Source organism: Lycorma delicatula, chromosome 12, assembly GCF_047948215.1.
Source record: "Lycorma delicatula isolate Av1 chromosome 12, ASM4794821v1, whole genome shotgun sequence".
Taxonomy (NCBI): Eukaryota; Metazoa; Arthropoda; class Insecta; order Hemiptera; family Fulgoridae; genus Lycorma; species Lycorma delicatula.
The window spans coordinates 73,577,423-73,600,837 of NC_134466.1; the positions used below are offsets into that span (position 1 = coordinate 73,577,423).

The 23,415-nt window shown below is 30.4% G+C and overlaps 1 protein-coding gene across 1 annotated transcript in view; it reads left to right on the plus strand.

Annotated features, from left to right (window-relative positions):
• The window catches only part of LOC142333170 (uncharacterized), a 28,963-nt gene extending 8,673 nt beyond the window's left edge, over positions 1-20,290 (plus strand). The window contains exons 6-12 of the mRNA XM_075380115.1: positions 301-450; positions 2,823-2,972; positions 4,921-5,070; positions 5,867-6,016; positions 11,379-11,528; positions 12,308-12,457; positions 18,553-20,290. Of these exons, the coding sequence (XP_075236230.1) occupies positions 301-450; positions 2,823-2,972; positions 4,921-5,070; positions 5,867-6,016; positions 11,379-11,528; positions 12,308-12,457; positions 18,553-20,034 (2,382 nt within the window). The 3' untranslated portion in view covers positions 20,035-20,290. The remainder of the gene's footprint in view (positions 1-300; positions 451-2,822; positions 2,973-4,920; positions 5,071-5,866; positions 6,017-11,378; positions 11,529-12,307; positions 12,458-18,552) is intronic.
• Positions 20,291-23,415: the final 3,125 nt, after the last annotated feature.

The window sequence follows — 23,415 nt, forward strand, 5'->3', positions numbered from 1 at the left end:
TATATTTACACCAGGAACCTGTTTCTTTTACCAAACCATTTTGATTGTGGTTAAGCGCATTTTTCTATTGATCTATTAATTTACTGCCAGGGCCTACAATATTTCACTTTTCTGGCACTATCATGTGTGATTATATATTGAAAGGTTCCAGTTGAATATTATTATAGAAGTACTCACATGGATGAGTTATTTCTATGAAAACCAATTTGTTTTATCATTGTAAGAAAAGTAGATATATTTTTAATAGATGTTAATTACATAAAGGTAATAAATTATTATTATTACTTTGTTTTGCTGCAGAGTATGGATGCACAAACTGATAGTTCATTTTTTGATGAAGATCCATTATCTTTCAGTATTAAACAAGAAATCAAGCATGAAATAGAGCGAACAGAACATTTGATAACTCCTGTTGCTATGACAGATAATAAACCTACAACATCTAGACAAGTAAGATATTTTCATTTACTTTTTGATGGTTTACCTAATATTTAGCATTCTTGTTTAACATTAGATAATTTGATTAAAAGCTTAAAAAAGTGATACCAAACTGTATGTGAAATGATAAAAAGTTACGTGTAGGATTGTATGATTGACAAGTTACAAGTCGCTCCTGGAAACTCGTGGCTTTTGATGAAGAATAAACATTCCGAGCGTGGTTTTATATAAGGTCTCTTGTTTCTTTCCTCATAGTGCCAAAATATACTGTTCCTCATCACACAACAAACCTACTGAAATGCAGCTGATATATTCTTGCAAGTAAATTTATAATCTATTCACAGAAACCAGTTTTAAAAATAACATTGTTGTCCTCAGAGAAACTACTTCATTGTGTCTCTTATGGTACTGTAAATGTGGCATGGCCATAACAAATTCTGTGACATAACAAACTGTTTACTACCTCCCAATTGACAGCATATATATTTTTAATAGAAGTTATTTATATAAAGATAATAAATTATTATTATTATTATTACTTTATGTTTTGCTGCAGAGTATGGATGCACAAACTGATATTTAATTTGTTGATGAAGACCCATTATCTTTCAGTATTAAACAAGAAATCAAGCATAAAACAGAGCGAACAGAACATTTGATTGCTCCTGTTGCTATGACAGATGATAAACCGACAACATCTAGACAAGTAAGATATTTTCATTTACTTTTTGATGTATGTTATTTACCTACAAGAGTGAGTTACACATTTCTCAAGAATTGTTATAATGTTTCTAAATCACATATATTCAGATTCATACCACAAGTTTTTAATGCGATTTATAACCTGCTAAGGTATAAACTTATTTAAAAGATTCTTAAATGCGTTCTGATTTTAAGAGAACTCTATGAGCACAAATAGATCTTTAAAAACATAACAAAATTAATGAACATGTGGCAATGACATTTAGTGTTAGCTAGTGAACATCACTTCAGGTCAATTATGGATGTGTTGTAGTATCAAAGCTACAGTTCATTGTGTCAAGGTTTATGAAAAACTCTTGCCCAATCTTGGCCTGTGATAAAACAGTACAATAGCATCTTAGCCTTAATTAACACCTGAGATTCGAATTCAATAACACATCATTTAGAAAAAATTAGTTGATTATGAAGTTACTTATTTTTCTTCAACAGTCAACATTGATAAAATTTTGAGTAGTGATGAAAGCATCTCTTTATAAATAAATTCTATAAATTTCATTGTTAGGATCTCTAAAAGTGAAAGTGAAAAAAATAAAAACATCAAACATATTCTTGGAAATAGGCAGATTTCTATGTGCTTGTGTTTTTTTAAATGAAATCATATTCTACATATAAATTATATTTTTGTTTAAATTTAATGTATTTGTCGTGATTGTTCAGTTCTCTGAAAGATAGTTGTAGAAGGTTCTCGTAAACTTTCTGTACAAAGAGATACTCTCATATTTTTCTGTTAAATTTTTCACTTTTCCACAATGTCTTCCGTGTAACACAGAAAATTAATGTAGTCAGGCATCACCAGAAACGGTATAATAAATTTAGATGTTTAGTTAATCGTTTGCTTCTCTTGAAATATTCACCCAAAAAATCAGTAATGTGTTTATTAATGGTGCATATGGGCTTATGAGAGGCTGCAGTTTTACAAGTTTTCATGTCAAATGTTACTATGCCAGTTAATTAAAAGGGAAAGACGCTTGTCAATTACAGTAGCTGAATAGTATGCTGGTGTTAAAAATACAGTATAACATTGAAATATCATATGTCATATTATGCTAATCGATAAGTATCAACTCTGGCGTTTGTCAGTCGGATGCTTGTGTGACAGAGTTATAACTAGGGTCAGGTTAGGACACTCCTTTTTGACTCGTGTTCTTCTAATACTTCATGGAAGACAGCCTTATTTTATGTTACTGGTATCTTAACTCTTGAATTATCTTTTTACCTCTGAAAATGTTTTGATGCTGTAAAAATTAAATTTTCATTATTTATACAAGTGAATTGGCTTCCATTAATACTTAAAAAACATGCAATAACCTTTGTTTAATTTAGCATCGAAGTCTATATACCCAGTGAATACTTTACTTATGAAAAATATTGTATTATTTTAGGTAATAAAAAGTGATGATCTGTACTGTTATTGCATACTCATGTGTATTTTTGGAAATTTAGAAATTCATTTATACCATAAACTCTGGTTTTTCATTATTATATGGTTAGTTATAAATATAGATTATTTGTATAAAAAATCATTTGCAGACATAACCGACACGCATTAGTGCTTTAAAACCTGCTTTGATAGTCACACTATTATAATAGAATATTATTATTTCTTCATATTTTTTTTGCAGAGTATGTATGCACAAACTAGTCATTCAGTTTTGGAAGAAAATACATTATCCTTGCCCATTAAAAACGAAAACACACATGAAAAAGGACAACAAGAATATTTGTTTGTACATCTTGCCAAGACAGATGATGGTCTGGCAATATTTAAACAAGTAAACTTTTTTCTTCTTTGTCTTGGTTTAAGTTAAAAACATAAAACCTAGTTAGAAGAATTCTTAATTATTCTATTCATTATGATATTTTTATTTACTGTTTATAGCCTACACATCATCATTTTGCATTTATATCTGGCTTGAGATATTTTGATTTATAGTCCAAAAAACATTTATTATTGGAGTGTAAGGCGGTAAATTGCTTTGTTTAACAGATTGCATCTAACATTTTACATTAGATAAACATTTTGTACAACAGTACATAAGAAATAAAATACAGTGAGCAGATGCCTCATGCCTTAAACAAAGTTGATTAACATATTCATTTTATACCCACATTTAACATTGTTTATAAAAAGTGTACAAAGCTATCCTTGCCTTCATGAACCATGTTTAGTTACAAGAAACTTTATTAAAGGTTTCGATAATCCTTATTCTATGTCACTGCATTTTTGTTTCCAAACTAGGTTGATGTTTTATTTTATATTTACACCAGCAACCTGTTCTTTTACCAAACCATTTAGATTGTGGTTAGAAACCTTGTTGGTAAGAAATCGTTACGTATTTTTTGTGAAATTATAGACCCCCACCCGTGATGGCGTCAGACTTCCTAATTAGCAAATAGAAAATTAGTCGTGAACAATATGAGAGATATTCAGAATTATTCTGGAGGTGAAATACTGTGAAGTATTCTGAAACAAGTTTAATAAAAACATTAAACTTATTTATAGAAATAGGCAGATTTCGATGTGCTTGTGTTTTTTCAGTTGAAATCATATCCTACATATATATTAAATTTTTGATTAAGTTTGATGTACTGGTTGTGATTGTTCAATTGTCTAAAAGGTACTTGTAGAAGGCTCTCGTAAACTTTCTACAAGAAGAGATAATCTCATATTTAAAATTTTTAACTTTTCCACAATCGCTTCTTTGTAGTACAGAAAATTAATGCAGTCTGGCTTTACCACAAACAGTGTAATAAATTTAGATCTTTAGTTAATCGTAAGCTTCTCCTGATATTTTCATCCAAAAAATCTGTAATGTGTTTATTAATGGTTGGTTGATAATGGCATATGTGAGGCTGTAGTTTTACAAGCTTTTCATGTCAAATGTTACTCTGACAGATTAATTAAAAGGAAAAGAAGCTTGTCAATTACTGTAGCCAAACCGAATAGTATGCTTATGTTAACAACACAGTGTAACATTGAAATGTCATGTCATATTATGCTAATCAATAACTATCGATTCTGGCATTTGTCAGTTCAAGGTGCTTGTTTGATGGAGTTATAAGTAGGATCTGGGTAGGACACTCCCTTTGGACTCCTGTTCTTCTAATAGATTGTGGAATACAGCCTTATTTTATGTTACTGGCATCTTAATTCTTTAATTATATTTTTACATGTGAAAATTTTTTGATTCTGTAAAAATTAAATTTTCTACTTTTATACAAGTTATTTGGCTTCCATTAACACTTAAAAAAACTTGCAATAATCTTTGTTTAATTTAGCATCTATACCCATTACATACCACATAATTATAATTATACCATTATAATTTAGTCTATATACCCAGTGAATACTTTTCTTATGAAAAATATTGTATCATTTTTGGTAATAAAAAATTATAACCTCTACTGTTATTGCCTACTCATGTATATTTTTTGGAGATTTAGAAATTCATTTATACCATAAACTGTGGTTTTCATGTGGTGTTAGTTATATAAATCTGCATTATTTGTTAAAAAGTAATTTCCATACATAACTGACAGGTTAGTGCATTAAAACCCACTTTGATACATAAAAAGTCTTAAATTATCTCTAACAGTATAGTTAGTTCCAAGCTCTTAACTTCATCAGATGTTATGTTTGAGTAATATTTCATTTAACATGCTTATTTTAAGTCACACTTTTGTAGTAGAATATTAATATTACTTTAAATTTTTTTGCAGAGTATGGATGCACAAACTAATGATTCAGTTTTTGAAGAAAATCCATTATCCTTGCCCGTTAAAAAAGAAAACATGCACGAAACAGGGCAACAAGAACAATTGTTTGTACATCTGGGGAAGACTGGTGATGAACTGACAATATTTAAACATGTAACCCATTTTCTTCTTTGTCTTAAGTTAAAAACTTAACTCTTTAGCCTAAGTTAAAAACATAAAACCTAATTATTGTAAGAATTCTTAATTATTCGATTCATGATAATATTTTTATTTATTGTTTATAGCCCACGTAACATTTTGCATTCATGTCTGACATGAGATATTTTGATATATAGTGTAAAAGACATTTATTAGTGCTGTATAAATGGTTAAATAGCTTTGTTTAACAGATTACATCTTAACATTTTACATTAGATAAAACATTTTGTACAACAATACGTAACAAATATAATACAGTGAGTTGATGCCTCATGCCTTAAACACAGGTGACTAACATATTTATTTTATACCCACATTTAACATTGTTTATGAAAATGTTTTAAAAGAGTAGAAAGCTATCCCTGCCTTTATGAAGGGTATCGATAATGCTTATTCTATGTCACAGCATTATTGTTTCCAAACAAGGTTGATGTGTTTTTTTATATTTACACCAGGAACCTGTTTCTTTTACCAAACCATTTAGATTGTGGTTAAGCGCATTTTTCTATTGATCTATTAATTTAGGCCAGAGCCTACAATATTTCACTTTTCTGGCACTATCATGTGTGATTATATATTGAAAGGTTCCAGTTGAATATTATTATAGAAGTACTCACATGGATGAGTTATTTCTATGAAAACCAATTTGTTTTATCATTGTCAGAAAAATAGTAGATATATTTTTAATAGATGTTAATTACATAAAGATAATAAATTATTATTATTATTATTTCTTTATGTTTTGCTGCAGAGTATGGATGCACAAACTGATAGTTCATTTTTTGATGAAGATCCATTATCTTTCAGTATTAAACAAGAAATCAAGCTTGAAATAGAGCGAACAGAACATTTGATATCTCCTGTTGCTATGACAGATAATAAACCTACAACATCTAGACAAGTAAGATATTTTCATTTACTTTTTGATGGTTTACCTAATATTTAGCATTCTTGTTTAACATTAGATAATTTGATTAAAAGCTTAAAAAAGTGATACCAAACTGTATGTGAAATGATAAAAAGTTACGTGTAGGATTGTATGATTGACAAGTCACAAGTCGCTCCTGGAAACTCGTGGCTTTTGATGAAGAATAAACATTCCGAGCGTGGTTTTATATAAGGTCTCTTGTTTCTTTCCTGATAGTGTCAAAATATACTGTTCCTCATCACACAACAAACCTACTGAAATGCAGCTGATATATTCTTGCAAGTAAATTTATAATCTATTCACAGAAACCAGTTTTAAAAATAACATTGTTGTCCTCAGAGAAACTACTTCATTGTGTCTCTTATGGTACTGTAAATGTGGCATGGCCATAACAAATTCTGTGACATAACAAACTGTTTACTACCACCCAATTGACAGCATGTTGTATTATTACTGTTAAAACATCCATAAAACATAGAAATGAATAAACGTAAGTAATATTGTACTTCATACTATTCCTATTGGTCTTTGATAACAGCCATGAGGCTACTCTTCCAGGATCTATACTTCATGCATAGTTTTTAGTGTGGTATTTATTCTGAGCGTTCCTTGTGATTTTTTATCTGGTTTTATGCTATATTTCTCTAGGATTTTTCAGTATTCATTGATTAGAATGTTTTTTTCATGTGTTTTAAATTATATTCGGTAATTATAATAAAATGATTATACGATAGTAATAAGAGTATTGCATGATATAAATCTGAAAATTAGTAGAATGTATTGAAATGCCACTATTTTTTACAAAAAAAAAAATTGCCTTTTTGAAACCATGGAGTGCATCAGCTTTCTCAAAACAATTTCTTAGAGTTTCTTTTCACTGACATTTTTAGAAAAGTTCTGATTTAAGTACATGAACCAGGAGTATTGTCCACGTCCTTGACGAAATTGTTCATTAATTCTTGTTTTGATATGTAACAGAGTAGATACACATTTTTAGGCCATGGGTTTAGGCTGTTCTTTTCTAATAAAATGTTTTTTTCTGTCCCTAGTATCCCATTCACACAATAAACATCAGTAGTTTGTGTAACTAAGCTGCAGACCAAGAATAAATGCAATCACTTTCAAATCACCACAAATACTCCATTTTGAAACTGCATATTGAAGCTTTTCCAATATAGATTTAAAGTTTTCATAAGTTTCTTTCATAGTAGCAGAGTTGGCCACAGGTACTGATGGGAATTTATTGCCATTATGCAGAAGCACAGCTTTTAAACTAACTTTAGAGGAATCTATGATGAACAAGTGCCATTCTGTTGGGTTATGTTCATTACAAAGTGGCTGCATAAGAGAAGAAATGTCATTACAAAACACTAAGGCATTTTCTTCAGAAAAATAACTTTAAATTCAGAATGATTACGATAAATGCTACATATCGTATTCCTTTATAAGAAGATTCCATCCTTTTTGCCGGGAAGCAAGCATTCCAGATTGTTTTTTGGATACGTTAAATCTTTTATGAGTTCGTTAATTTTTACTTGAATCAGTAAATGAGGCTCAGATGACATGCTTTGTTCATAAGTTGTATTACCAGAATCTGTTTATTTTTCTTTCTTACGTCCACCAGACTCTGAGCTCCCTTCGTCTAATGTCACATGTTCTGGATACTTTGGTGTTGTCAATTCTTCGCAGTATGGATCTGTTCACATTGCAGATTGTAAGTTTGATTACAACACTGTATGTTTTGATTTTGATGTAATCCCTTTAATGTTTGTTAAGCAGAAATAACAGTCAAAAGAGTGATTTTTGGGTTCCCTCCAAATCATAGGAAGAGCTATGGCATGTGGCGCTTACATTTTTCCACACAGTGAGAAACCTAGAACATGATAAACAACAGATATATGGGACCCAGGCCCTTGTTTTCAAGTTCAAGAAAGTAAAGTGATTTAACTAATATAATACAGATTCCTTCTCCAGTATCTTAACATCAATTTTTTTTCATGAAAATATTTTTGAAAACGTTATTCAATAATTTGGAAAACTGCTGCCAGTGAACATTGCATTAATAATTTTTTAATCCGTAAATTTGTTAAAAAGAAGATACAGTTTGCACAAAACCCCTCAAAGAATGATAACAAGATAGAGATCAGATCTAAAAGTACTAGAGTAAAACTCAAAATTATAAAAATAATTTATTTACACACAGTAAAAAAAGTTTTTTAATGATTTCTCAATTGAAGTTGAAGCTTAACATATAATCATATAAACACATCACGAGGTAACCGAATTTTAATGAGTAGTAGTATTTTAAATCTAGTTTTAAAATAACTATATTTTCTTACTTAGTTTTGTTAGAACCAAGGGTTTTGCAGAATTGTAAAACAGCTTATAGTAACAATGCTGAACATGTGCTCATCCAGTGAGGTGATTGCATAATCCCTTTTTCCGTTTATCCAACTGAGTTTTTTAAACACTAAACTAACCTGTGGTACATTGAGATGTTGTACTATACAATCCCTTAAGATTTACCCTAAATTTACAAAGAAGTATGATTAGCTCACAGAAGAAAGTAACTGAATACAACTTCACTTCTAAATTTCTTAAGGAAGCTCATCATGGGATACTTTTATCATGAGATTGATTTTGCAACTTCAAGTGCCAAATATCTCATGTAATGTTGCCAATAACGATGGTCAACATGATTTTTGACTCACGAGTACCAATAGGTGTATTTAATGCAGTTCTTTATGCTGTTTTCAAATATGTATTCGTAATTTCTCAATTACCTGCAGCTTCTTTGTTATTTTAATTTTTTTAAATATAAAAAAAATTTTTTTTTGTCAATTTTCAACTAAAAGATCATAGAAAATTATAAATATGATTGAATCAAATGAGCTAACTCAAATAGTAGTGTTGCTATTGTTGTGTAGATTTAGACATGTATAAATATGTACAAATGTTACCTAGTGCAGCATAGTCATCGGAACAATGCCAGTTATGAGATAGTAGTGAACCAGTAAACATGTCATTGTAAGTGCTTTGTGTGTTTGAATTATTGTGTATTACATATTTACAATTTTATTTCTTTTAATTAGTCGTTAGTTACAAAATGTCTAGAGTTTTTTAAATCATTTAACTTCTTTTTTTATGGATGTGGTGAAGTAATGCTCTAGTCCCAAAGGCGAAACCCTTACTCTGTTACTTAAAGTGTAATGAACTTTATTTTGGGTGTAAAGTCAAGACCAAACAAGGGCCCGGATCCCATATATCTGTTGTTTAGCATGTTCTAGGCTTCTCACTGTATGGAAAAATGCCACGTGCGATTGTTAAATTTACTAAAATTACTCTTATGACTAAATGATTTCTTACAAAAATTACAAGTGAATTTCTTCTCAACTGTATTAGTAGAGATAGATATGTGTTTTTAAATTACTCCGTCGAATAAACATTTTTTAGGAAAATTATATGTTACCTTTTTTGACAACATGAATAGTTAAGTGTGACTCTAAAGTAGATCTCTGAGTGAAAGACTCCTTACAAAAAACACATAACAAAAATTACTGTAGTTAAAATCTGTTAATATTAACTGAAAATAGAACCCTGGCAATAAGTGTAGATATTTTCCAAACTCATCCCCAGATTAAGATATTGGTCATTACATTTGTTCTTAAAACATCAGACAGAGAAGAGTAATAAGATCGGTTTATCATTTTTATTAGATATTCATCTACTGGAAGAATTGAATGAAATGAAAAATAAGAGAAAACAAGCTTAGTACTGGATGGGTGAGTCAAGTAAATAATGAAAGAATTATATACTGAAGGTCCAAAATTATATTAATTGACCATGAAGATGTCAAACAAATTATTTTAATTTCTCTTTAATATCTTCTGATGCACAAAAATGAGAGTGCCATGAGAAAAGCAGTGTATGATGAGATAAAACTTGAAATAATTGTATGTTATTTATCTACAAGATTGAGCTATACATTTCTAGAGAAATGTTATCATGTTTCTAAATCACATATATTCAGATACATATCACAAGTTTTTAATGCAATTTATAACCTGCTGAGGAATAATTTCTTAATTAAAAAATTCTTAAATTTGTTCTGATTTTAAGAGAACTCTATGAGCAACAACGTTAGATCATTAAAAACATAACAAAAGTAACATGTAGCAATGACATTTGGTGTTAGCTAGTGAACATCACTTCAGGTCAATTGTGGATTTGTTGTAGTATCAAAGCAACAGTTCATTGTGTCAAGCTTTGGGAAAAACTCTTGCCCAATTTTGGCCAGACAATGTGATAAAACAGCAGAATAGCATCTTAGCATGTAATTAACACCTGAGATCCAAATTCAATAACACATCATTCAAAAAAATTAGTTGTTTATGAAGTTACTTATTTTTCTTTAACAGTCAACATTGATCAAATTTTGAGTAGTGATGAAAGCATCTCTATATAAATAAATTCTATAAATTTCATTGTTAAGATCTCTAAAAATGAAAGGGCCTTGGTCCAAGAGTGAAAGAAGCGTGTATTATTTACGTGTCGTAAGTATATTAATATAACTACATATAACATATGTCTATGTCTACATACTACATATGTCATATGTCATATTATGCTAATCGATAAGTATCAACTCCGGCGTTTTTCAGTAGGATGCTTGTGTGACAGAGTTATAACTAGGGTCAGGTTAGGACACGCGTTCTTCTAATATTTGATGGCAGACAGCATTGTTTTATGTTACTGGCATCTTAACTGTTGAATTATCTTTTTACATCTGTAAATTTTTTGATTCTGTAAAAATTAAATTTTCTTCTTTTATACAACTGAATTGGCTTCCATTAATACTTAAGAAAACTTGCAATAATCTTTGTTTAATTTAGCATCTATACCCATTACATCCCACATAATTATAATTATACCATTATAATTTAGTCTATATACCCAGTGAATACTTTTCTTATGAAAAATATTGTATCATTATTGGTAATAAAAAATGATGACCGCTACTGTTATTATCTACTCATGTAAATTTTTTGGAGATTTAGAAATTCATTTATACCATAAACTGTGGTTTTCATGTGGTGTTAGTTATATAAATCTACACTATTTGTATAACAAGTCATTTCAATATGTAACTGACACAGGTTAATGTATTAAAACCCGCTTTGATATATAACAAGTCTTAAATTATTTTTAACAAAATAGTTAGCTCCAAGCTGTTGACTTCATCAGATTTTACGTTTCAGTAATATTTCATTTAACATGCTTATTTTAAGGTATAGTTTTGTAATAGAATATTAATATTACTTAATATTTTTTGCAGATTATGGATGCACAAACTAGTGATTCAGTTTTGGAAGAAAATCCATTATCCTTGCCCATTAAAAAAGAAGAACTGCAGGAATCTGTGCAAGAAGAACATTTTTTTGTACATCTTTCAAAGACAGATGATCGTCTGACAATATTTAAACAAGTAAGCTATTTTCTTCTTTACCTTGTTTTAAGTTAAAAACATAAAACCTAGTTATTGTAAGAATTCTTATTTATTCTATTCATTATGATATTTTTATTTACATTTTGTAGCCCACATATCATCATTTTGCATTTATGTCTAGCCTGAGATATTTTGGTTTATGGTGTAAAAAACATTTTAGTAGAGTATAATGCGATAAATAACTTTGTTTAACAGATTGCATTAACATTTTATCAACAATACGTAACAAATAAAATACAGTGAGCAGGTGCCTCACGCCTAAAATGAAGGTGACTAACATAGTCATTTTATTCCCACATTTAACATTGTTTATAAAAATTGTTCATATGTTCTTCTGAGTCCTTGCCATTATGAACCTTGTTTAGTTTGTTAGAGAAACTTTGTTATAGGTTTCGATAATCCTTATTCTATGGCATTTTTGTTTCCAAACAAGGTTGATGTGTTTTTTATATTTACACCAACAACCTGTTTCTTTTCCAAACAATTTATAGAGGTTAAGATTGTTTTTCTATTGATCTATTAATTTACTGCCAATGCCTACAATATTTCACTTTTCTGGAACTGTCATGTGTGATTATATATTGAAAGGTTCCAGTTGAATATTATTATAGAAGTACTCAAATGGATGAGTTATTTCTATGAAAACCTATTTGTTTTATCATTGTAAGAAAAATAGATATATTTTTAATACATGTTAATTATATAAAGATAATAAATTATTATTGTTATTATTATTATTACTTTATGTTTTGCTGCAGAGTATGGATGCACAAACTGATAGTTCATTTTTTGATAAAGATCCATTATCTTCCAGTATTGAACAAGAAATCAAACATGAAACAGAGCGAACAGAACATTTGATTGCTACTGTTGTTATGACAGATGATAAACCGACAACATCTAGACAAGTAAGATATTTTCATTTACTTTTTGATGGTTTACCTAATATTTAGCATTCTTGTTTAACACTGGAAAATTTGGTTAAAATCTTAAAAAAGTAATACCAAACTGTATGTGAAATGATAAAAAAGTATGTATAGGATTGTATGATTGACAAGTCACTCCTGAAAACTCATTGCTTTTGAGTAAGAATATTCATTCCGTGCAAGGTTTTATATAAGGTTTTTGTTTTTTTCTTCATAGTGCCAAAATATACTGTTCATCACACAACAAACCTACTGAAATGCAGTTGATATATTCTTGCAAGTAAATTTATAATCTTTTCGCAGAATCCATTTTTATGAAGAACATTGTTGTCCTCAGAGAAACTACTTCATTGTGTCTCTCCCAACAGACAGCATGTTGCATTATTGCTGTTGAAACATCCATAAAATATAGAAATGCATAAATGTAAGAAATATTGTACTTCTTAATACTTCATGTATAGTTTTTAGTGTGGTATTTATGTGTTTTCTGAGGGTTCCTTGGGATTTTTAATGTAGTTTTATGCGATTTCTCTTCGGTTTTTCAGTACTCATTGATTAGAATCTTTTTTTCATGTGTATTAAATTATAATCGGTAATTATAATAAAATGATTATTCAGTAGTAATATGACTATTGCATGATATAAATCTGAAAATTAGTAGAATATATTGAAATGCTACTATTTTTTAGAAAAAAAAAACGTGCCTTTTTGAAGCCATGGATGGTATCAGCTTCCTCAAAACAAGATTAATTTCTTAGAATTTCTTTTCACAGAGAATTGAATTTCATATTTAAATGGTAGTACAAATTAAATTTGTGCTTAAATAGTTGGCAGCTCACAAACATCCACTAGAAACTGTTGAAACTATCCCCACTATTGAATTCACTTTGCACAGTCTCTGGCCTATAACTTTTGAATTGCTTTATATGGGAAAAGACTGTGCTTATTACAAATTGCCTTGTTGCAGTTGTTTTTCTGTTAAGCTAACTTTGCACGGATTTGTTAAGACTACATCACATAGTAGTCGATACGTCTTCATCAAGTACTTATGGTCTACCACTTCACTCATATTTCTTTACTGATCCAATCTCCCCAAAGTCTTTGATTAGTGTTCTTACGCTATATCGACCACTATACCTGGAAATCTAATAAAATACTAATCTTTCACTGTCTGTATATACTCCTTATGCTTATGAAGATGTGTTAAATGAGAAATATTCATTGTTCAGTGTGCACATGGAAAGACAGACTCAATCGTTTAAATGTAATGAACAAACAGTGACAGGAAAGAATCATATCTTCTTTAGTTGAGGGGTCATATTCTTGTCGCAACATCCTGATCGGGTCATGGAAGCTAACTGCTTTCAATACAGAATTACAAACCTTTGTAGAAAACATTACTCATATTAGCACAGAATAAAATCCCTCAACCTATAATCATGTTGATGTAGTTACTTTTCGAATGCACTGGTTTATGAACTTCCTGTTAGAGCTCGCGCTTTAGAATGGTATATTTTCATCAAGTTAGATGGTGAATATGTTTTCTAAAAAGATGCTAATCTTGTTACTCAATATTTTGTTACCAAAATAGCTGTGAAAAAATTATGTGTGGCTTTGTATGAGTTGTAAAGGGTGAGAAAAAGTCTCCTTCTTTAAAAATTGACCATAGAATGCAAACAACTTAGTGATTGATTTGCCCTGTTAAACAATTTTAGAGATCTTAGCAATGAAATTTATATCATTTATTTATAAAAAGATGCTTTCATCATTACTCGAAATTTGATCAATATTGACTGTTGAAGAAAAATAAGTAACTTATATATAAGTAACTATATTCAACTAATTTTTTCTAAATGATGTGTAATTGAATTTAGATCTCAGGTGTTAATTACATGCTAAGATGCTATTGTACTGTTTTATCACATTGTTTGGCCAAAATTGTGCAAGAATTGTTCCCAAACATTGACACAATGAACTGTAGCTTTGATATTGCAACAACTCCACAATTGACCTGAAATGATGTTCACTTTTTTTTGGCTTAAGTCACTTGACTGGTTTGCTGTAGCTCTCCAAGTTTCCCTATGTAGTGCTAGTCATTTCATTTCGGTATACTTTCTACATCCTTCATCCCTTACAATTTGTTTTACATTGGCCAAACGTTGCCTGCCTACACAATTTTTTCCTTCTACCTGTACGTCAAATATTAAAGCGACTATTCCAGGTATTCTTAATATGTGGCCTATAAGTCTGTCTCTTCTTTTAACTATCTTTTTCCAAATGCTTCTTTCTTCATCTATTTGCCGCAACACCTCTTCATTTGTCACTTTATCCACCCATTTGATTTTTAATATTCTCCTATAGCACCCCATTTCAAAAGCTTCTTATCTTTTCTTCTCAGATAATCCAATTGTCAAAGTTTCATTTCCATATAAAGCGACACTCCAAATGTATACTATAAAAAATTTTTTCCTGAAACTTATATTAATTTTTAATGTAAACAAATTATATTTCTGACGAAGGCTTGTTTCCCCTGTGCTATTTAGCATTTTATGTTGCTCCTGCTTCGTCAATTTTTAGTAATTCTACTACCCAAATAACAAAATTCTTCTACCTCCATAATCTTTTCTCCTACTATTTTCACATTCAGTGGTCCATCTTCGTTATTTTTACTACAATTCATTTCTTTCGTTTTGTTCTTGTTTATTTTCATGCAGTATTTCTTGCATAGGACTTCATCTGTGCCGTTCATTGTTTCTTCAAAATCCTTTTTATTCTGAGCTAGAATTACTATATCATCAGCAAATCGTAGCATCTTTATATTTTCACCTTGTACTGTTACTCCGGATCTAAATTGTTTTTTAACATATTAATTGCTAGTTATATGTAAAGATTGAAACGTAACTGGGATAGGGAGCATCCTTGGCGGACTCCCTTTCTTATTACAGCTTATTTCTTATTTTCTTCCATTATTATTGTTGCTGTTTGGTTCCTGTAAATATTTGCAATCATTCTTCTATCTCTGTATTTAAACCCTAATTTTTTAAATTGCTGAACATTTTATTCCAGTCTACGTTATCGAATGGCTTTTCTAATAAATGCCAAGTATGTTAGTTTGTTTTTCTTTAATCTTTCTTCTACTATTAATCTGAGGCCTAAAATTGCGTCAATTTCCTATCCCTTCAATCCCTATACTTTTCCTGAAACCAAATTGGTCTTCTCCTAACTAACTAATTGGTCTTCCATTCTCCTCTCAATTCTTCTGTACAGAATTCTTAAGTTTTTTGGTGCATGACTAGTTAAGCTAATTGTTCTGTATTCTTCACATTTATCTGCTCCTGCTTTCTTTGGTATCGTGACTATAACACTTTTTTTGAAGTCTGAAGGAACTTCCCCTTTTCCATAAATATTACACACCAGTGTGTATAATCTATCAATCGCTTCCTCACCTGCACTGCGCAGTAACTCTACTGGTATCCCGTCTATTCCAGGAGCCTTTCTGCCATTCAAATATTTTAATGCATTCTTAAATTCAGATCTCAGTATTGTTTCTTCCCTTTTATTCTCTTCAACTTCCTCTTCTTCGTCTGTAACAATTTTCTAATTCATTTCCTCCGTATAACTCTTCAATATATCCCACCCACCTATCGACTTTACCTTTCATATTATAAATCTGTGTACCATCTTTGTTTAACACATTATTGGATTTTAATTTATGTACCCCAAAATTTTCCTTAACTCTCCTGTATGCTCCATCTATTTTACCAATGTTCATTTCCTTTTCCACTTCTGAATACGTTTCTTTAATCCATTCTTCTTTCGCTAGTTTGCAATTCTTATTTATTGTATTTCTTAATTGTCTATAGTTCCTTTTTACTTTCTTCATCACTAGTATTCTTATATCTTCTACATTCATCCATCAGCTGCAATATATCATCTGAAACCAAGGATTTCTACCAGTTCTCTTTGTTCCACCTAAGTTCGCTTCTGCTGATTTAAGAATTTCCTTTTTAACATTCACCCATTTGTGATGTCCTTTTCAAAAAAATAAGTTTTGCAGTCTGTGAGTTGATATCTGATACCTTGCAGTATCGCTTTGCTTTTTCTGTGTGTATATTCTTCTACTATGATTTTTAAACTAGATGTTGGCAACTACTAAATTATACTTCGTGTAAAACTATAAGTCGGTCCCCTCTTTCATTCCTTTTGCCCAGCCCGTATTCACCCACTATATTTCCTTCCTTGCCTTTTCCAATGCTTGCATTCTGGTCTCCTATCTGTTATTAAATTTTCATCTCCTTTTATGTATTTAATTGCTTTGTCAATTTCTTTGTATACACACTACTTCATCATCATCGTGGGTGCTTGTACGCATATAGATGTTAACAATCATTGTCGGTTTTAAGTTTTGATTTTATCCTTATTACAATGATTCTATCGCGCTATGCATTTTGAAATACTCTATTCTCTTCCCAATCTTGTTGTTCGTAACAAAACCTACTCCTGCCTGCCCATTTTTTGATCCGATTCAATTATTCTACAATCACCTGATTAAACATCGTTTCCTCTTCCCACCGAACCTCGCTATTAACTACTACAGCTACATTTATCCTATCCATTTCCCTCTATAAAGTTTCTAACCTACCAACCTTTTTTAGACTTCTAACATTACACGACCCGACTCGTAGAATGTAATTTTTTAATTTTCTGGTGACCCCTTCCTTAGTAGTCCCCAGCCGGAGGTCCGAACAGGGGACTAGTTTACCTCCGGAATATTTTACCAAGGAAGGCACCTCCATCATTGCTATACGAAAATGCAGAGAGCTACATTTTCTTGGAAAAAAAGCAGCTGTAGTTTTCCATTGCTTTCAGTACTCAGAGGACTGAGTACTGCTGATATGACTGATAGGACTGAGTGATGTTGATATGACCATTTAAGTCATCCTGACCTACACCCTTAACAACTACTGAAAGAGCGGCTGCCCTCATTCAGGAATCATTCCGTAGTCTGGCTCTAAAGAGATACCTCTTGAGTATCTGATATGGTTGCACCTACGGTCCAGCTACTCTGTATCACTGAGCACTCAGCACCCACACCTAAGGCAAGGTCTCATGATTCATAAAGGGAGATGTACACTAGCTAACACTAAATATCATTGCTGCATGTTAATTAATTTTGTTATTTTTTAAAGATTTAAAGTTTGTTGCTCATAGATTTCTCTTAAAATCAGAACACATTTAAGAATCTTTTAAATAAGACCAATTATTCCTCAGCAGGTTATAAATTGCATTAAAAACTTGTGGTATGAATCTGAATGTATGTGATTTAGAAACATAACATTTCTTGAGAAATGTGTAGCTCACTCTTGTAGGTAAATAACACATTATTTCATTCAAGTTTAATCTCAGCATACATTGTTTTTCTCATGGCACTCTCATTTTTGTGTATCAGAATGTATTAAAGCGAAATTAAAATTCTTTGTTTGACATTTTCATGATCTATTAATATAATTAGGATCTTCAGTATATAATTCTTTCATTATTAACTTGACTCACCCATCCAGTACTAAACCTGTTTTCTCTTATTTTTCACTTCATTCAATTCTTCCAGTGGATGAATATCAATAAAAATTATAAACCGATCTTATTACTCTTCTCTGTGTTTGATTTTTTAAGAACAAATGTAATGACCAATATCTTAATCTTTGGATGAGTTTGGAAAATATCTACACTTATTGCCAGGTTTCTATTTTCAGTTAATATTAACAGAACTAAACTACAGTAATTTTTTTTTAAATTTGTTTTTTTTTATTCAGCATTATGAAATTGTCTGTTGACTGACCACTTTTAGTTTCTGCGCTATGTAGCGTATAGTTTGATTGTGTTACATTTTGTTACAACTGCTAATACAAACGAAATTTTTATTTTTGCTACTCTGAAACAAACATATTGTGCTTGCTTAAATATGAACATAGATATTTAATATCAAAGTATAAGTTGTCAATTTGTAGTTGGAATTATTAAAAATAACAAAGTTTTCTGATAGACTTTTAACTTAATAGTTACATTTTTTTTTTTAGGATCTTTTTGAAGAAGTTATCGATGATGTGGAGGAAAGAATTACTGAAAGTAGTTTTCAGAGATCAAAATGTGTGGTTTGCAATGAATTAAAATATAAGTGCATATGTGATAATTCCAGCGATGAAGAATATGATGATTTCAACACTTTTTCTTTTAAAGAAAAGTGCTTGCAAATTACAGAAAAACCAGTTAGAGAAAGGAATGTCATATATTCTCATCTTCCTATTCACACATGTGTTTTTTGTAAAGAGTCTTTCACTCAGAGATCTACATTAGAGTCACACTTATCTATTCATGTTGTCAAAAAAAACTTAAAATGTAATTTTTCTAAAAAAACGTTTATTCGACACAGTAAGTTAAAAACACATATCTCTACTAATACAGATGAGAAAAAATACACTTGTAATTTTTGTAACAAAACATTTAGTCAAAAGGGTAATTTATTTACACATCTCTCAATTCATACTGGTGATAAGAAATTCACTTGTAATTTTTGTAAGAAAATGTTTAATCATAGCAGTAATTTAAAAGCACATCTCTCTATTCATACTGGTGAGAAGAAATTCACTTGTAATTTTTGTAAAAAAACATTTAGACAAAACAGTAGTTTAAAAAGACATCTCTCTATTCATACTGGTGAGCAGAAATTCACTTGTAATTTTTGTAAGAAAACATTTAGACACAGCAGTAGTTTAAAAAGTCATCTCTCTATTCATACTGGTGAGAAGAAATTCACTTGTAATATTTGTAAGAAAACATTTAGACAAAACAGTAGTTTAAAAAGACATCTCTCTATTCATACTGGTGAGCAGAAATTCACTTGTAATTTTTGTAAGAAAACATTCAGTATAAAGAGTAGTTTAAAAAGTCATCTCTCTATTCATACTGGTGAGAAGAAATTCACTTGTAATTTTTGTAAGAAAACATTTAGACACAGCAGTAGTTTAAAAAGACATCGCTCTATTCATACTGGTGAGAAGAAATTCACTTGTAATTTTTGTAAAAAAACTTTTAGACAAAGCAGTCATTTAAAAACACATCTCTCTATTCATACTGGTGAGAAGAAATTCACTTGTAATTTTTGTAAGAAAACATTTAGTCAAAAGAGTAGTTTAAAAAGTCATCTCTTTATTCATACTGGTGAGAAGAAATTCACTTGTAATTTTTGTAAGAAAACATTCAGACACGGCAATAGTTTAAAAACGCATCTTTCTATTCATACTGGTGAGAAGAAATTCACTTGTAATTTTTGTAAGAAAACATTTAGACACAGCAGTAGTTTAAAAAGACATCTCTCTATTCATACTGGTGAGAAGAAATTCACTTGTAATTTTTGTAAAAAAACATTCAGACACGGCAATAGTTTAAAAACGCATCTTTCTATTCATACTGGTGAGAAGAAATTCACTTGTAATCTTTGTAAGAAAACATTTAATCGGAAGGATAATTTAAAAATACACCTTTCTATTCATATTGGTTAGAAAAATTTTACATGTAATTTTTATCCAAAACATTTTACGCAAAAGTTAAATAAGGTTGACAGAGTGGTAAAAGTTAAATAAGGTTGACAGAGTGGTATAAGTTATTTCTATTTAGAATAGGGTCTTTGCTAGTTTTTAGTCGTAGCTAGTTTTTTTTTGCATTGCATATTCACTATTATTAAAACTAATTATTTTATACATAAGATGATTTGAAATGATTTATATAATGTATGTATAATTCTTTTAATAAAAAAACTTTTTAATAACTTGTTTATTAAATGATTCATATTTCCTTGTTTTCAGTTTGTCTAAGAAATATGGAGACATGTAGGACAAAATTGTGAATACATTTATGGTTATTGAAAATTAACATTTTGAGACCACATGCAACATTTTTTTCGATAAACTTCTACAATTTTTCCGTCCACACAATAAACCCTACACTATAGAACCTCTATGGTTTCTGTTCACCGACCTTTTGGTGTTTGGCGTATGGTTTTCACAGACCATTTTTGAAACTAATTGAACACCATTCAGGGTGTTGTTGCAGAGACTGAAAAAAAATCTATATTCTGATAAGTAGAAATAATGATAATAAAGTTAGATTTCTAAAAATCTTTATAATTTATTTTTTTTATTTTTAACGAGCTGATAAACTGCATTTGAAACACCGAAACACAAAATTTGAGTTTAATAATATTAACTTATTTATCTGAGTATTGAAAGTATGAAATAACCCCTCCCCATCGTTTACGCAAAACATTTCATGGGATAAACCGTTTAAAATAGTTCTAGGTATGTCAAAATGAATAAACAGAATTGTCACACGGTTATTATTGCTTGACTTGCAGTAAATAGTTTATGTTCAGCTTATGGTTTTTTGAGAAAAATATAATACATACAGATACACACCAATTTAAAGTTATTTTATATAATAAGACATACATTTGAAAAGCAGATAATAATTAAATAATATTAAAGCCTTTTGCTTTAATGTGATTATAATTTATTTTAAACAAAAAATTTTGCAGCAAGATCTTCTAATAAAATGTTATTACAAAAATTTATTTTTATTGAAATTCCTTAAATTGTATTCATAACAATCTATAGACAATCAGGAAAATGTATTGGGATTTGGGAAAAGGTTTCATACTACTCTTCTGATAGATTATTTCGGGATCGAAAATATTCTTTAAAGATTAATCAATACAAAACTGTATTATTAAATTTAGCTATAACATAAAAAAATTTGTTTTTATTGTATAAAATTAGGGTATTTTTAAAATCTGAGAAAAATAGTAATAAAATTCTTTAATTTTTCCTGAAAAAATTTTAGAAAACATTTTTTTTTCATTTATCTTAAAAATATAGTTTTATTTTATATTTAGTTAATCCTGTTTCTAACTTACTAGAAATTGTATAACTCGTTGAAAGGAGTCCATTTAAGTGATGCTTTAACAATCTTTATGACTGTAACGTATATGAAACATCTGGTAGAGTAATGCCGATTTGTATACCCAGTCCATGAAGCGCTGAATACATTATCTACTTTTGAACGGCATTGTCATGCTGATACGTGAAAGTACACTGCTCACAATGGTGTACACCATTGTGATTGAGAGACTAAAATACCACAAACTGTGTGCGAGATGGGTTCCCAAGATGCTGTCCGAGCATCACAAACAATGAGAATGGACGCCTCCCTAACGTTTCTGCAGCACTACCACAATGAAGGAGAAGATTTTTTGAACAAAATTGTCACAGGGGACGAGACATGGTCCATTTCGAAACTGAAGAGACAAAAGAACAATCCAAACAGTGGATGCATTCTCCTTCTCTCAGTAAACCAAAGAAGTTCAAGCGAGCCTTCTTCAACAGAAAGTGTATGGCTACTGTGTTCTGGCCCCAGAATGGAGTTCTCTTGGTGGAATTCATGGAACGTGGCACGACCATCACTACGTGACTTTTCAACGTCTACAAAGGGCGATTCAGAATAAGCAGAGAGGAATGTTGTCATCAGGCATTGTCTTTCTCCATGACAATGGTCGGCCGCACACTGCAGCTGTAACAAAGAAGCTCCTGCAGCAATGTCGTCGGGAATTGTTTGATCACCCACCATACAGCCCGGACTTGGCTCCATCTGATTTTCACCTCTTTACTCACATAAAACGCTGGCTAGGAGGAGAACATTTTGGCACAGACCACCGTAGAAACATGGCTGAAAACACAGGCGGCTCCGTTCTATGACGAGGGTGTCAGAAAGTTGGTACCTCGCTACGACAAATGTCTAAATCGGAGTGGCGACTATGTAGAGAAATAGCGTAACTATGTAAGTTTTCCCTGTTAAAAAAAAAAAAAAAATTATTATAATAACGATCTACAATCTCTTATCAATAAAATATTGTTACCTGTTATCCCCATCTTCAGGAGAATATAGAAAGAATTGAGTGAAAAAACACATCTATAATGATGGTTCATTGCAAGTAAAAAAAAAATCAGTTATTTTCCAATTATAAATAAATAAAAAAATTATTATGCTTTAATGAGCAAAGATTGTTTAATATGCTCAATTTACAATGTATGAACAGAATTGTGCCTTTCATATGAACGACGTAAACAAACAAATCGATTTCAACTTTAGATGACGGAGATAACATTTAACGAATCAATCTTTTTTTTAACTAATATTTCTTCTGCTACCTCTTTAGGCTATGTATCGATGGCATATAGACCCACAGTCCAATCTAATTGTAATCTTATGTACCAATCAATTTACTGTTAAAGCTAAATATTTAAAACTTATATTTAGGTATAAAATAAATAATAGGGTACATAGGCATACTAGGAACAGACTTTCCTTTTATGACTAGACTGATTTACCGTTAACAACTCTTCTTTTAGCTGGGCGATTATCGATGTGGTCGATGTCTGTACACCGTTATGGTCACAAGCATGAATTTAGCCGATGGCAGGATCTACCTTCACAAAAACAGACATTGTTGGCTATAGTTGAATGAATCGACTGATTCCTGTACATTCAGTCCAGCAGTATGGCTTATGCCATAAGCGTCACCCTTAATGACAGACCGTTTTTCCTCTTGACTATGTTACTGACTAGCATCCAACAGTGTTTATTTAAACGAGTTAATTAAATCTTGTATTCTGATCGTTAAATAATAATACATTATATACATCGTTATGCTACTCCGTGGATTATAAAAAAGGAACTACTTCAGAACTTACCTGTATAGACCAAGGAGAACTGTGGTAAAACCTTGATCACAGCAGCATTACAAAATCATAATTCTTAAAAAAAAAAAAAAAGTGATTAAACAATATATATAAAATATTATTTTTTTGAAAATTCAAATATTGACCACT